General features: G+C 51.3%; 5 protein-coding genes across 5 annotated transcripts; 1 reads left to right on the top strand and 4 right to left on the bottom strand.

Annotated features, from left to right (window-relative positions):
- Positions 1-138: 138 nt before the first annotated feature.
- Positions 139-1,073, bottom strand: M406DRAFT_101282 (uncharacterized protein; the record flags this gene model as incomplete). The annotated part of the gene is made up of 3 exons (XM_040914950.1): positions 636-1,073; positions 436-486; positions 139-342 (listed from the first exon to the last, which is right to left on the bottom strand). Coding segments are annotated over exons 1-3 (384 nt in total), but the record flags the coding sequence as incomplete, so codon positions are not given.
- A 1,816-nt stretch (positions 1,074-2,889) lies between these two features.
- M406DRAFT_67786 (uncharacterized protein) lies at positions 2,890-5,084 on the bottom strand (the record flags this gene model as incomplete). Its single annotated transcript, XM_040925097.1, has 5 exons — positions 2,890-3,241; positions 3,485-3,535; positions 3,935-4,035; positions 4,100-4,229; positions 4,462-5,084. 5 exons carry the CDS (start codon positions 5,082-5,084, stop codon positions 2,890-2,892), a joined length of 1,257 nt encoding a protein of 418 aa, XP_040776292.1.
- A 1,478-nt stretch (positions 5,085-6,562) lies between these two features.
- M406DRAFT_355876 (uncharacterized protein) lies at positions 6,563-7,747 on the bottom strand. Its single transcript, XM_040923288.1, has 2 exons — positions 7,432-7,747; positions 6,563-7,359 (listed from the first exon to the last, which is right to left on the bottom strand). The coding sequence occupies exons 1-2, from the start codon at positions 7,517-7,519 to the stop codon at positions 7,040-7,042; spliced, it is 408 nt and encodes a 135-aa protein (XP_040776293.1). The 5' UTR covers positions 7,520-7,747; the 3' UTR covers positions 6,563-7,039.
- A 1,844-nt stretch (positions 7,748-9,591) lies between these two features.
- On the top strand, positions 9,592-11,097 carry M406DRAFT_338815 (PNK3P-domain-containing protein; the record flags this gene model as incomplete). The annotated part of the gene is made up of 2 exons (XM_040921388.1): positions 9,592-9,681; positions 9,784-11,097. 2 exons carry the CDS (start codon positions 9,592-9,594, stop codon positions 11,095-11,097), a joined length of 1,404 nt encoding a protein of 467 aa, XP_040776294.1.
- A 639-nt stretch (positions 11,098-11,736) lies between these two features.
- Positions 11,737-13,803, bottom strand: M406DRAFT_355877 (alpha/beta-hydrolase). Its single transcript, XM_040923289.1, has 3 exons — positions 13,560-13,803; positions 12,983-13,462; positions 11,737-12,819 (listed from the first exon to the last, which is right to left on the bottom strand). Exons 1-3 carry the CDS (start codon positions 13,744-13,746, stop codon positions 11,816-11,818), a joined length of 1,671 nt encoding a protein of 556 aa, XP_040776295.1. The 5' UTR covers positions 13,747-13,803; the 3' UTR covers positions 11,737-11,815.
- Positions 13,804-15,045: the final 1,242 nt, after the last annotated feature.

Below are 15,045 nucleotides of genomic sequence, written 5' to 3' on the forward strand. Positions count from 1 at the left end.
GGGCATCTCTTGACGAGTCAAAGGCCTTGTTGGATGGGGGCCGACTTGCAGATCGGGGGGGGAGGAGGACCAGTTAGGGGTCGTGGACCAGGGAACGCATAGCTAAAGCAGTGCTGGTCCAGTCCCATGTACTATGGTACTTTCTCAGTAGTATGTACTGTACTTTAGCATAGACCCGGGTTGATTGAGGCCGGGCGGCCCTTGGGTGTATTACCACGTTATTCTCGACAGGGTAGAAAGTACAAGGAGGAATAAAGGTGTCGTAAGAACTAATGACTAACTGAAGACCAGATGACCTACTGCCTGGACAAGGCCTTGACGGCTCGTTCTTGGATTGGCCGTCTGATGAAGAAGCAGTTGGCGAAGGATTCGAACAACAGCTGACCGCAAACAGGAGACATAGTACAAGAGGACTTCACAACCAACACTACGAACCTGGGATACATTTTTCCGGCACGATATGGCCAGGAGGGTTTTGGTGGGTCTCTGGGCCTTTGTGAGCCTCGGCAGCCTTGCCTTGAAGGGGCAAAAGGAGGGAAGAAAAAGAAAGAAGAGGTGAGAGTATGCCGGGCTTGTGGAGACGGAGAGCATGCCAGACGCGCGCACACGAGGTCGAGACTTCACGACGAACCCACCTAAGAAAAGTTCTGTGGAGGAAAGTTTTGTGACCCCAGATGATATCTCGCATGCAGTCACCGCAAAGAATGAAGTTGAGAATCGAGGGCTGTACTGAACTTCCTGCGCGTCAACGCAGTAATGTACCATTGAGAGCTCCCCCCTCGGGGTTGTTCGCCCGCAAGCCACACACCCTTAAAAAAAAAAAAAAAAAAAAAAGGCCTATCAGATCCATGCACTTATGGCAGCCCCATGGCTCCGGCAAGTCGTTCCCACAATCCTTCCCGAGGTCCTCCTCCACTGGGACATTCGTTTCCGTTCCTTGTCGTTGTAGTGACGTAGTGGCCTTTTTCTTCTTTCTGTGACTCCGAACCCTGAGAAAAATTAAGGTGCAGCGGCAATGTAGTATTCAGACAGGGAACAAACAAAACAGAGGGGGGAAGACGTGGTGGTGTTCGCCCACAGCGTTGGGTAGAGATCATGTGCCTGAAAAGTGGTGTACCAAGGGGCCGGATCTCGCCTTCTTTCTCCATGCCATCCACCCTCTCCAAGATTTGCACCCTCCAGCCCCGTGGAGAGACAAACTTTGGAGTCTGGAGAAAGAGGGTGACAGAGTCTGGAGATGGTGGGCCGGTGTGGCCAGGTCGGGCCAGTCGAGCTCCGTCGAGCCAGGTTCCCGCAGGTGGAGAAGGCCTAGTGGGCCGATGGGGTGGCAGGGTGGTATCACTTTCCTCGACTTGGTTTTTTGTTATTGTCTCACCCACACACTCTCCACAGAAACCCCCCAGAGACACCGAGCCAATTGCGACGTCTCTTTGACGACCTTTGACCGCTGATCACTACCGACTCCGCGTTTTGCCCGCTTCTTCAGAGTTCGCTGCGGGAAAGAGAAACGTTCTGGGAGTAGCTGATCATGGTCCCTCCTCAGCTGGTAACTTTGACCCCACCGTTCTCCATTCCAAACATTTTGACTTAAAAAGTTACTGATTTATATGAGAAACATGGCTCAAAGTTGCAAAACTTTTTTGGACTGAAAACCTTTGCAAACTTGTTGGCTGAAAACTTTTTGAGGCACCTACTACGGAGGAATGGAGGAGTAGTCAGGAAGGAACGACCAAGGTAGGTCCACGGGTAGTCCACTAGCTGGGCAAGGACGATAGATGTCGTAGGTGGCTTCGTGCGGCTTAATTTGAATTAGCTTGCCGCAACGTCAAAAAGCTTTTATCAGCAGCCGTTGTGGACCTCACCAGTGATCGACCAGGGGGTAGGATTATGGGCGCCTGAGAGGACAAACTGCTACGAGGTAGTAACGGACCGATTAAGAGGATTATGCCCGAGCCAGTGTAGACTGGCAGGAGCCCCTGGTCTGCTGCTTGCCAGGCAGCTGCCAGGCACGCCGCGGTGCCGTGCGATCCCGTAATAGCACCAAGTCGGGATTTGCCATGTTCAAAGGGCACTCGACTTCAAGCGCCATCTCCTTAGAATCAGGATAAAATAGTTCGTGCATAAGTTAAGTACATACTAGGGGCATATAGTGACGGTCAACTAATGATTCCAGCAGCACCCATTGTTCCCTTTTTATTAATTATGGGACAAATCACAATAAGCATACAAACAACAGTTGACCAGCAATCAATAGTGGACCAGCTTGAAGCTAATGAAATGCCTTGGCACGAGAATTGGCTGACTAAAAAATAATGTCTTCCAAACATTTTACATCAGCAATCCAGTTTATTTGGTTGCTATTTTCTTCTCTAATTTATCGAAAAGTTTTTGGGCTTCTTGGTAAAGTTTAGACTGCTAAAGTTTCAGCCAAATTTTTATAATGTTTCTTTCTTATTTAGAAGAAGTATTACTGAAAGGTGAGATGAGTGAGAAAGGAGCTAAAGCGCTCAGCTAACTATGCTCTCAGAACTGGTCAAATAATATATGCATACTAACTGTTAGCTGACTAATAATCAGTAAAAACGGAGCAATAGGTGAAGTATACCAATGGTTGACTCTATATTTCCCCGGTACAGTACCCAGGACCAGTTCAACAATGGAGTGTCACTATGAGTGAAATTAGAACAGCCTCGATGCCTAGGGAGGTTGACACCAGTCCATTCCTCTGTCTCCTCGACGACCTGAAGCACACGGGCCTTTTCATCTTTGGCCCAGGCTTCACCCTCCTCCCTAATGCTATAGCCGCGGTCAAACGTCGCCAGGCTATCTGGATGGAGTTGGCCGGAGACCCTTTCCTCCTTTGAGGTAGATCAGTTGGTTCGTCTCCATTTATGTTGAGCCCAGTGCGGCTCTTCCGTGTTCAGCTTGCCTTATATGGACCTCAGTAAGGCGGCGCCAGTCTTCGATGAATCTTTGCTCAAAGTAATACATGCGATTGTGGGTGATAGACATGCAGATCGATCGGGCTGTTGCAGCCCAGTTCACAAGGATCAGATGTATGTGCAAGATTTGAGATTTGGTGTGGCTGAATGCATCTAAGATCCAAATATCAAAGTGAGGCAACTGTGATACCCAAGCACATAGGGCCAGTAACCTGTTCATGTCGATGATACGAGGGCAGCTGTATTTATGCCATTGGAAACAGAACTGCGAGAGACTTGTCCTATTGCATTGAGCATATCTGTATAGATTTGTAATACTGTTATGTAGCGATGGCAGAAGAGGGTTTACAACCTACCAAGCTTGTCCAAAACTACTTCGCTGTCGATAGCTATGTCACCCAACTCCGCGCGCGCAATCCTCTGCCAACAACCTCACCTTGCCATCATCTAGCCCTATTGATTTGCAACCACAAATTGTTAAGCTCCCAACACAACACTATTTCAGGCCGATAGCAGGACTTTCAACCACAAACATTTCCTACCTGCTCTCATTCATCAAGTCGCTTCTCCTTCCTACACCTTTCCCCTTTCTTCTGTCTTGCACATTAGTAACGATCCTTCGCCTCTTATTTTGCTCAGCGCAAGGGGCTGCGCATCTATTTGCTTTCTTCACATTTGGAGCCGGCCCAGATACCGAAGAACACCACAATGGGTGACCGACAGAGCCCCGCCGCATCGTTGCATCACGGACGAGGCTGGCAACGGCGAAGAGATGCGCGCCTACTCAAATAGATACAAAAACACCACATCAACATCCCTGATTTTAAACGCCTATCCACTTGGAGGCGCGACAGCGCTCGTCAGGGAGCCGTTAGCAAGACCATAATTCGAAAGATATATCTTGTCGCGGATATAGCAAATGAGGAAGGGCTACCCCTGGACTTGATTTTCTCAAATGGAAAAAGTTTATGCGTACTTGCAACATCACATACGAAGAGCCTATCCATGTAGCATAAGGCCTGGCAACTTGAGCCAAGTAATACGTGCCCAGCCTGGCTAAACGTGGACCGGCGGGCCCTTCAGCGGTTCCTAGCTACCAGAAACTCAAGGGAACATCAACTTCCAGCACCATCTCCTTGAGTTTTAGGATAACATACCTCAGCAAAGTTATGCTTGAGGAAATTGCTGGTTCTTGTCTCGATGAGGATGTTGTTGTTCCCGTTGATACGATCTCGGAGACTGCAAGGTGTGGAGGCCCATCCAGGACGCATTTGTTTGCCGTGGTGTCTATGGGTTATGGTACTCAATACCCATTGGCAGGCTCAAGAATTCGGCATATTTGACTTGGAGCCTGGCCTTCTCTCTGGCGACGGGATCGGCTTCGTTGATGACCATCTGTCTGATGCAGGCCTAAAAGATGCACTCCAGGTAAACTGTGATAGTTGTATCCACGGTTTCCCAGCGTCGGTTGCACCAGCGTCTTATGCGTTCGAGTTGTTCGTGCATGAGCTGAGCATACCGTGTCCAGGACCAATCTGACGGGAGAGTATCGCTGTGGGCGAAGTAAGAACAGCCTTGATGCATAGGGAGATTAACCCCAGTCCATTCCTCTGTTTCCTCCACGACTTGAAGCACGCGAGCCTTTTCATCTTTGGACCAGACTCTGCCCTCCCTGCCGCTGTAGCCGCGGTCAAACGTTACCGAGCTGTCTGGATGGAGCTGACTGGAGACCCATTCCTCCTCAAAGTACGCCATCTCATCCTCACTTATATTGAGCCCCGTACAGCTCTTCCGTGGCCAGCCTGCCTTAATACGGGCGTCAGTTAGATGACGGCAGTCTTCGATCATCCTTTTCTCAAGCTTGGCAAGAACCCTTCTGGCTGAGCCATCACCAGACTTGATCCGTATCATATAGTCGGTCGCGTTCTTGTAATATCGAGCCAGGGTCTGCAAGAAGATAGGCAATTGAATGTGCTTGCAGTAATTGAGGGCGAGAGGAACGGTAGCAAGGTTGTTTGCGGCGTGAACTACTGTGGTGTTAGATGTAATCTCTCGTGCCATCGATAACCAGGTGTTGAACAAGTCGCTCGTGGCCAACCATGTCTCGTAACCACGCTGGATGACAGTGATTGACCATGCCATCTCGAGAGAAGGAATACTTACCGAGGGGGTCTTGTTACTCAGGTCTGCGACAACAACTTCGCTAGGGCGTATGAGCAGGTCCATATAACCGGGGCGCCTGGTAACGCTGAAAAGGGAACCGCCATCATAGATACGGAGCTGCGACTTTTTCCCGCTTTGGGAACCGTCCTACTTGGTGCTTGTAGAACTCGAATGCCGCGGGCTTGGTTGTGAAGGGACTCAGCCTAGCCAAAACACTTGAAAACCACCGCAGGAATTTTTCAGTCCGCAGGATGTTAGCTTTGGTAGTTTCATCCAGGACATAATCATAGGAATCGAGTGTGTTTGTGACCGTGAAGACAATAATCTCGGGATCCTTCCATCCCTCTTTCTTCCTTCTATCTCTCTTTCCTTCTTCCTTCCCTCTTCCCTCTTCCCTCTTTCCTTCCCCCTTTCCTCTTTCCTTCCATCTTCCCTCTTTCCTTCCCTCTTCCCCCTTCCCTCTTCCCTCTTCCCCATTCCCCCCTTTCATCCCCCTTCCCTCTCCCCCCCACCCTCCTTCCAACCCTCTTTCCCTCTTTCCCTCTTTCCCTCTTTCCCTCTTTCCCTCTTTCCCTCTTTCCCTCTTTCCCTCTTTCCCTCTTTCCCTCTTTCCCTCTTTCCCTCTTTCCTCTTTCCTCTTTCCTCGTCTCTTTCCTTACTGCAAGGCCTATAGATCTTCTTCATAATCTTTACTTCTACACTTCTTGCTTTTCTACTAGCCAGTCTTGGTTTCCTATCCAAACCAAATTTTTCTCATTTAAACTCTCTGCTATCTCTTTATATCACAGCTCCGTATTATCCTGAAGGCTCTTAGTTTCCAGCGCTTAAGCCTAAGCTAGGGTCTGGCTGACTACTACTGCTAGTCCCGAGGGACGATACTGCTTGAAATCCCTTATGATCTTTGCAAAACGCTAGAAGGCTCTCAAAGCTTGCAAAAGATTCTCGAGATAGAAGCGCGTCTCCCTTAAGGTAAGGTCTCAGGGAAGCAGCAAGGCCTTTCCCCAGGCCAAGGCCGTCTCGAGAATGAGCACCTAGCTAATAGACAGTGTGCTAGATGGCCCTGGATGCGTCCTCGTCCGCGCTTGCAGTATAGCTCAGCGCCCTCGCGGTGGAAGGCCTCGCAATGCCACTTAGAGTCTCTACGCCTGTGGCAAATCCCGACCTGGTGCTGTCTTCTCCCGACCCCCGGTTCGAGGCTAGTGGCAACGTTATCTGTTATGCAGATATTGAATCAGATGATGAGAGCGAGCAGGATTTGGAAGAATTTGATATGAGTAATGAGGACGGTTTAGAGGAGGTAATTCCGGATGAGGCTTGGGAAGGGGGCCAATCTTGACAACAGCAGCCCTCACCTTTGAAGCGAGGAAAGTCGTACGTGGTGGAGCCGGACGCAAGACCGTGTCACACACATTGATATGCCAGCATAGACTCACGACCGAGGCCGCTGTGAGAGAGTTGAGCTGAAGTGAAATGTACAATTTTAATGATGCTCTTAGAGCGTCTGCCTATGAAAATCCATACATGCCGTGAGGCGACGTCCTTTCTTGCAAACTGGAAGGGCTGCCGGTCGACCAATCGTCGAAACATACGCGCAGTCTCTCGGGAAACTTTTGTGCGTCTCTGTCGACCACCACTTTTTGACGCCACTGAAGCACCTAATGAAGAGAGGAAAAGAAGAAGGGCCGGAGGGGGGGGGGGGCGTTGGAACCGTGGCGACGCTTCGTTCCTCTTCGCGCATCAACCGGAGTCCCAAATCGTTTCATTCAGGTCCTGCTCGACATCCCAATGGCAAGCTCGTTGGTCATACCAACGCTCGTGCGCTCGCTCATGATCAAAGAGCCAAGGCTAGCCATCCCACCCTCTTTCATCCACTCTTCTGCCCCACCAATGCGGTCCAAATCTGACAATAGAAAACCAAGGGGAGCCGGGAGCCCTCATGCCGCAACAGAGGCGCCTCCGCTCTCGATAGCCTCGATCTCCTCGGCCGACCAGACACTCCGTCTAAAGCGGGCGGGCAACTCGTCGCGGTCGAAGAAAACGCCGTTAGCCGGGTTGATGGAGGGCAGGGCGGCTGCAGGGGCGGCTCCTATGCCGGTCTCTGCTGTGCGGGTCCATGTCTTGCGGAGGGGGCCGTACTGCTGGGAGCGCTGGCGATATTCGGAGAAGGAGGCATGGGAGGTCTTGCTAGAAAAGTCTTCTGGGAGCGAGCTCGAAGGTGAAGCAGGATGAGGTTGAGGTGTGTGGTCAACCGCCGCTGGGGAGAGAAATGCATCATTAGCATGGGTAATCTGGGTATAGGGTATTGGTTTGGGAGTTGACAACCTACAAGGAATCGTGCGCTTTCCGAGAAATTTGATAGAAGGGACACGCTCAGCGTGGGCAGCAGCCTGTCGCAGTGCTCTGGTTGCAAACATCTTGAGACCTTGGTACTGCTGAGAAAGAAAGGGCCTGTTCTGGCTGGGTTATGCTGTATTGTGCTGTTTCCTGAGCCTTATCTGAGGTGGGCTTTGTTGATGGTGGCTATGGGAAACTTTGGCGGGTGTGTAGGACAAAGTAAAATAGAGAGGCACGGGGCTGTCTGCAAGTGTTTTGATCACAGACAAGTACAATTTTCGAGCAAAGAGAGATGTGGTAAAGGTTTCGAGGGTTGGAATGATTTGGAGACGAGGAGGAGGAGGAGGACGACAACGAATATTCGGAGGTTTTGAGAGGTGGGAGGAAGACGTGGGAGGAGATAGATAATCGCCGAGGGTGCACTTTGGTGGAGGATTGAAAATCACAAGCTTGCAGGTGGGCCGTGCTTCAACCGACTGGGCATTTCCCCAAATTTGAAAACAGCCAATGCAAGGTTCTCCAGGCTGCTGGGAAGGAGGGGACCGGCCGGGGGGCGCTTCTAGGGCTGCTGAACCGGAGCCATCTAGGCACGGCTCAAGGGATGCCACGGCCAGGGGGTTGCGCTGAGCTTTGGCCCGGAGTTGGTGATAGTGAGAGTGAGAGATATAGGTAGGACAGCACCACACTGTTGCCCAAGCTCCGAACTCCGGAGCCGCCCAAGCCTCTAGAGGCACTACAAAAATGCAACCAGTGCCTCAAACACGCCATTTTCAGTCTCCATCGACCCACATTTAGCGGTCCTCCCCGCACTGCTGAATGTCGCAAGCAGTGTTTTTTTCTCTTCCTTACTTTCCTTCCCCTCTGATAAGGAAGCCTAACCCGAAGACGTCATTTCATGCTGTAATTTCTTGAAGAACTTAGTTGCTTTCAAATTGGCACAAGACCAAAAACCCTAACGTATATACTGAAGTAGGTTGCTTGTCTATACAGAATATAGATATGTCCCGAGGAATGGATAAAGGGGAGACAGATAGCTGTTGTTGAGTTCCGAGCCGCGCCAGACACACACGGCAGGTCTCCTCAAGTGTCTTACCCGTGCCATTAATCCCCCGATGTGGCGCAAATGCAGCCCTACCTCGGACACCTGTCACCCATCCATCAACATCTCAAGAGCTTTAGAAATTTTCTGATAAGTCATGACAAGCCATGCCTAGACAGACATCTATTATGGTAGAGTATGACCTGCAAAGTCGATCGGGTCAGACCATCTCAAGCCAGGCATGGCATAGCATACATGTGACAAACATCAATATCTGCAGAGTAATACAATGCAGCGTCTGCCTTATGGGGACTCCCACACTCATTGAAAACAACTTAGGCCCGTAGAGTCGGGATTCCTATGGGTATGACCATGAATACGGGCTGGCACAGCATGTCATGTAATACATGATAAGCACCATGGCTTGGAATATGGCTTGTAACATCAAGCCATTGGCCCTGACAGGCCTCCTGCTTGCACCATGAATCTGACTTCACAGTATCTCTTCCAGGTATGGCTGGTCTCTACATCTTTGCTTTCACACGAGCCTCCAGAGGCTAGGCATTATGACAGTTTTGGGAAAGAGAAACGCCCATTCTTTTTTGGGCAGGTCTTGCCGGGTCTGGCACATGATGTTTTCCCCTCTCTTTTCTGGTTATAAATTTTTTGAAACTTCCTTCCAGCCATATATGCTTCATCTTACTGACTACGAAGTATGTAGCATCGCCTGAGGACTCTTCCTTTTGCTGTCAATGCCTTCTGGAGTCTTGATGTGCTGATGCTTGGACCCGGGCTTGGAAAGAGCACCTGCAGGGCAGCTGGTCGCCAGCTGAACTGAGCTAGTGTAGGGACACCCATGCCTAGGCTGCTGGGGTAGAAAGTACCCTCCAACATGTGAAAGCAACCCGCGTCTCCAAACACGACTCCAACGCGATTGCCTTCCTGATGCATCCACTGAATCTTTCCTCGTGCTTGGCAATCTCTATACATTCAGGCACTCCCCTCTTGACGCTGACTTCTATTCATGTCATATATAGCATACGGAGTCGTTGTCGAATCGAGTTCCGACCCTGGCTGTCTCAAATTCGAACCTATTCCCAACAGACCATCAAAATGCCTGCAACCAAACGGCGCGCAGATGATGAGAACGACCCCACCATCTCGCCCCCGCTTGTCAAACGAAAGGCCCAGGCCCAGAGCAACGTTACAAGTCTGTCCAATATCTACTCTCCATAGCATTCTCGCTGCCATCTTTTTCCACCTCTCGATTGCCAGCTGGGCTGACCTGATTCCCAATTTCCAGAGAGTGCCGTCGCCAACTTCTTCACACCTACCTCCCAGAAGCCCAACATCGAAGCCCGAGTCTGTTGGCATGAGCTACATACGGACGGCAAGCCACCGTCCTTGCTCTGCGGTCAGTACAAGACGTCCAACAAGTACGGTGCCGAAGATCCTTCCGCAAAGAGACGCAAGATCGCAGCCTTCGACCTCGACGGCACCATCATCACCACTGCCTCCGGCAAGACCTTTGGCGACAATGCCGCCGACTGGAAATGGTGGGATCACTCCGTCCCTGCCAAGCTACGATCCCTCTACGAGGGTGGTTACAGGATCGTAATTTTCTCTAACCAGGGCGGCATCACCCTCGGGCCACCCGTCCGCGACCCCAAGGCCAAGGGCCCAAAGGGCCCCAAGAACCCCAAACGACTACCCGTGTGGAAGCAGAAGGTCACCGCTGTCCTCACAGAGCTCGACATCCCGATATCAATCTACGCAGCTACCATGAAAGACGTTTACCGAAAGCCAGGACTGGGCATGTGGCACACCATGTGCAAGGACTACAACGTGGCCCACGACGACATTGACAAGGAGGCGAGTATCTTCGTTGGAGATGCCGGTGGTCGAACAGCAAAACCTGCCTCTGGCGGGAAGAAGGCCATTGCCAAGGACTTCAGCTGCTCCGATCGTAATTTCGCCTACAACATCGGCATCCAGTACGCCACTCCGGAGGAGTTCTTTCTAAGCGAAGAGCCCAGGGACTTCCGCAGAGACTTCGAACCGTTATCATATGCATTCTCTGAGACCTCGGATGTTATCTTTGAGAAGAAGAAGGACCTCGAGATCATTATATTCAGCGGGCCTCCGGGGGCCGGCAAGTCCACCTTTTATTGGACCTACTTGAAATCCTTGGGCTATCAGAGGGTAAACCAGGACATCCTCAAGAGCAGGGACAACTGCGTAAAGGCTGCTAAGGAGCATCTTACGCGCGGGGAGTCCGTCGTGATTGACAACACCAACCCAGACCCAGAGACGCGCAATATATGGGTCAACCTGGCAGAGACTGTTCAAAAATTATCAAAGAAACGACCATCGGTCCGATGTATCTGGTTCCGGACACCATTGCTCGTCGCTGAGCACAACAACGTCGTCCGATCCATGAACGAGGGGCTCAATCCTGAATCGAGGGAGTTGGTCCCGAAGCTGGCTTTCAATAGTTTCTTCAGCAGATTCAGGGAGCCTGATGCCGACAAGGAGGCTTTGGATGAAGTCGTGCCGGTCGAATTTAAATTCCGTGGTACGAAAGATGACTATACTCGATGGAGTCGATACTGGGTTTGAGCGTCCTGAGGAGCACGGTCTCCATCACTCACGGACAATGCCAGAAGCCCCACAAGTGATGTCTCACTACCATAAACAGAGAAAACACGCCACGATACCGGCGGCGCCTCTTTCTCATACTGATTCTCTTCCCAGGATTGTTCTTTGACCCTTGTTGGTGGAACAGGTCGAACGGAAGGCTCTGGGTAATTCACCAGGAGTGACAACGCCAATGCTTGATGCTATGACGTTGATCCGCAACGGTTTCATGCAATGAAGCCCAGATTTCAAGAGATAGGAGCAATCCAATAGATGTGGATACTGGTACATGTGTAACCTTCGGATGCTGTCGCACTTGTGCCGCCTTATCCGAGCCATTATCATTCATTGCTCCTCATCCTGCTTCATCCTTACCAGTGGCAGAGTAGTGAACATGGACGGCGTGGTAATCAGCACCGAAAGCACATCAGAAACAAACAGTCGACCATGCACCGGCACACGGCCGTTCAGTTGCAAGGGGGAACAACTTCTGCGGCACTTACTACAGAGCTCCCTTGTACCAACCTACTTCTTCAGAACGAGCCAAGCCAAGTCTTTACAGCATTAAATTTGCTCATGGTTTTGAGTGCATTGCGCTGACATCACATTTAGGTAGCCTCGTGGGCAGACGCATTCGAATTCGGCTCAATTGTTTATCATGATCTATCAACAGCCATCTGCGATGATGCTCTTTAATACATCACAGTGATGTGGTGCCTGTATAATTTCCCGTCTGCGTGGTAAAGTCTCCCAGCTCAGTGAGACTGTCGATGCGGCCCAGCAGGAACTCGAGCTGCCTATACGCTGCCCCTGGCACGTACTGGGGAATCTCGTGCCCGGCAAGATCAACCGTGACGAACGTCAGACCACGCTCGGTATGAGTTGTTCCAAAGTAGCCACCACCCGCGACCAAGCCCACAGAGATGGCGGGGATCTCGGACTGGTAAAAGGTCTCGGCAATGGCAGCGCCAATAGTCGGGTTGTATGGCACGAAGAACTTGTCCGTGAAAGGCGAGGAGGAGAACCCTTGGGCCCCGTTCCAGGTCATATTGTTCAGGGTGGCCAAGGTGCCGTTGGTGATGAGGAGGAAGTCCAGGTTGCCGCTGCCGACGATGACATTGTTGGTGCGCTCGACGACACCGGCCAGGACCGTGAAGCTGGACGGCTGCGAGCTCTCCAGGCCCAATGTGTCGTCCCCGCAGATGGCGTAGTCCACGTGTGGCTGCACATTCAGTGCTTCCTGGACATCTGTCCGGTTGAAGTAGTTGTTGGGCCCGTCTCCAAGAGAGGGGAACCCAAGCTCATCCCAGAGGAACGGGCAGAAGTCGGTGATGTGGTAGAAGTTGAAGCACGGGTTGACATACAGTGCCGCGAGGTAGATGTCGTCCAGCACGTCACATTCGTAACCCGAGAAGTTGCCTGTGCCAAGGGAAGTGGGGGTTGGAAACTTGCCCGCGGGGGGGAATGTGAGGGCGAGGTCCATGAAGGCATTATACCCACAAGCCTCGGCGCGCTCGTTGATGGCTTCCACAAAGGAGTCGTTGAGGTTCAGGAGACCGTTCCACTTGTTGACGAAGGGCACCGCCGGCGCCTCCCCAAGCACACTGCTTGATCCGATGCTGGGGTCGTTGATCTGGATCCCCTTGACGTTGTAGTAAGTCGTGTCATTTTGGTCCAAGAAGTAACTGGAAATGTATGGCACATCTAGAAACCTCAAAAAAGATCAGTATACGTCCCCATCTCCTGGCGTGTGACCTCAAAGCGTTGACCATCCCCGCGGGCACACACAAGCTAGAATATCTGCCGATGTGCCGAAGTCCCGAGACCAATCCCTATCGGGGTTTGATAGTGTGGAATGTTGACTTACACATCCCCGCATACGACTCGCCCGTGAGATAGACATCATAGCCCTGCATGTCAAAGGTCTCGATGAAGTTCTTCCAGAAACCAGCAAAGTCGACCGCAACATCAGTCTCATTCTTGATCTTGGCCGGCACCCCAGGGGCTGCCAAAGACAGACCCGTTCCGACGGGCTGATCGATCCAGACCATGTTGGTCAGGTTGGTCCAGGAGAATGGGTTGGGCTGGGGCTCATAAGTTCCAGACTGCCACTGGAAAGGTCCATTCTCCTGGAAGAGGCCATCCATGGAGCTGCATCCTGGGCCTCCGTTCAGCCAGATGACGATCTCGTTGCTGGCGAGCGGGTTCTCGGACGGGAAGAACCAGAAGAACAGCTCGTTAGCCGTGGCGTTTGTCGCATTCAGACTGCTGATGGGCAAACGTCCAGCGTAGGACTCTCCCAGGTCGAAATTCACTTCTGGCACGCCAGTACCATTGACAGCAAACCCTGTTTGAATTTGGTGGGGCGTGTCAACAATTGAACCGAGCAAGCCCCCAAACGTTGGGGGGTGAGGTCTTTGACGACGGGTGGGTATCCTGCTAACCTTCTGTCTTGGCGGTCAAGAAGCTCGGGCTGTCGCTCGACGCGCGCTTCTGATGAGCTGCTGGCCTGGGAGCGCTCTTGGGAGCTCTGCTCTTCAGGGTGGCGGCGCGTTTATGGGGGTTCTCCGTGGCGAGCACGCCCGCAGCACCGAGCAGCGCCGGGAACACTAACAGCGCGGGGATATGCATCTCGACGTCAACACTAAAAGAAGACGAGGAGGAGGAAGAGGAGAAGGAGGAGAAGTGACGCTCACGAGCATTCAACAACGACAAGACGTAAGAAGCTACATAGTGAGAAACCGCAGTCTTTAAGATGTCCCAACTGCCATCGTATTTTTAAGTATCCCCCTGCTGACGATGATCGCACTCATTACCCAGAAAGGGCATACACATTCTATGGTCCACCACTTGACTCAGGCAGGCACTGCCACTGTGGGATTACTGTGGCCCCGACTTGCCCCCTGGGATCAGCAGATACGGAGGAAAATGGCTTGCAATGCCGCTCTAGTCTATGACGACATTCCAAATTAGGAAGGTAGATAAATTGTACAGTTGCAGCCTGGTAACGTTATACTGCAAAAAGTGGAGGGTAGGTAGAGTTATTTACTGTCTAAGTCTCCTTGGCGCCCTACTATCTGTAAGACGGAAGAACTGCGACATGTGAGATGTCCTCGGCGATGATGGCATAATCTATCATTAAATTTGTATGCAAGGATAGGAGAGATGCCTGCAAAGTGGCCCAAAACACACGTTCGCCTCTCCTGGCAGTTGGGGATGGAGGGGTGAAGGTCACTGCGTGATTTTTGCTGGGCTTGGTTTTCGTGATCAACCGCCTGGAGAGGGGGGGGGGGGGTCACACACAAGAATCCATTAAGAGTATGTGTGATTCGGATAATTGGGTTCTGTAGTGGTATTCAGTCACATCAACAGCCCACTCACAATTCATCGCTGCTACTGTATTATCAGTGAGCGTGACACATTGATCGGTTGATGGTGATGGGGAGAGGGAGCTAGAGAAAGAGAAAAACCGTTGCATCAAGCCAGGCCACCTGTATACACAAACGAGACGCTAATTAACTGACTACTTTTATACGAGAGCCATACTAAGTTCTTAGTATGAAGAGGTCGAGTTTTTTTACTTGGAGCATTAGACATGCATTAAACTTGAAACAAGACAATTTCCTTTATCTGTCAAATCTCACCCACCCACCGCCTTTTGCCTTTGCTCACCAGCATCCAGTACGATTATCTTCAGGTAGGTCAGTGCGCTTCGAATGATAGCAATACTACGTGATGGCTTTAGCTCATAAGGCCGTATAGGGTCCACTGCCACATCAATGCTCACAACAGACCTTACAGTGGTATGTAATCAATCAACGGTACCTCGAAAGCTACCTAGATGGGACCAGATCGTTCCGCAACCTTAATTGATTTGCATGTGGCTAGGATTAATAGCGGAGAATGGGAAAAGCATGATGCAGCAGCACA

Source organism: Cryphonectria parasitica (assembly GCF_011745365.1).
Source record: "Cryphonectria parasitica EP155 unplaced genomic scaffold M406scaffold_4, whole genome shotgun sequence".
Lineage (NCBI taxonomy): Eukaryota > Fungi > Ascomycota > Sordariomycetes > Diaporthales > Cryphonectriaceae > Cryphonectria > Cryphonectria parasitica.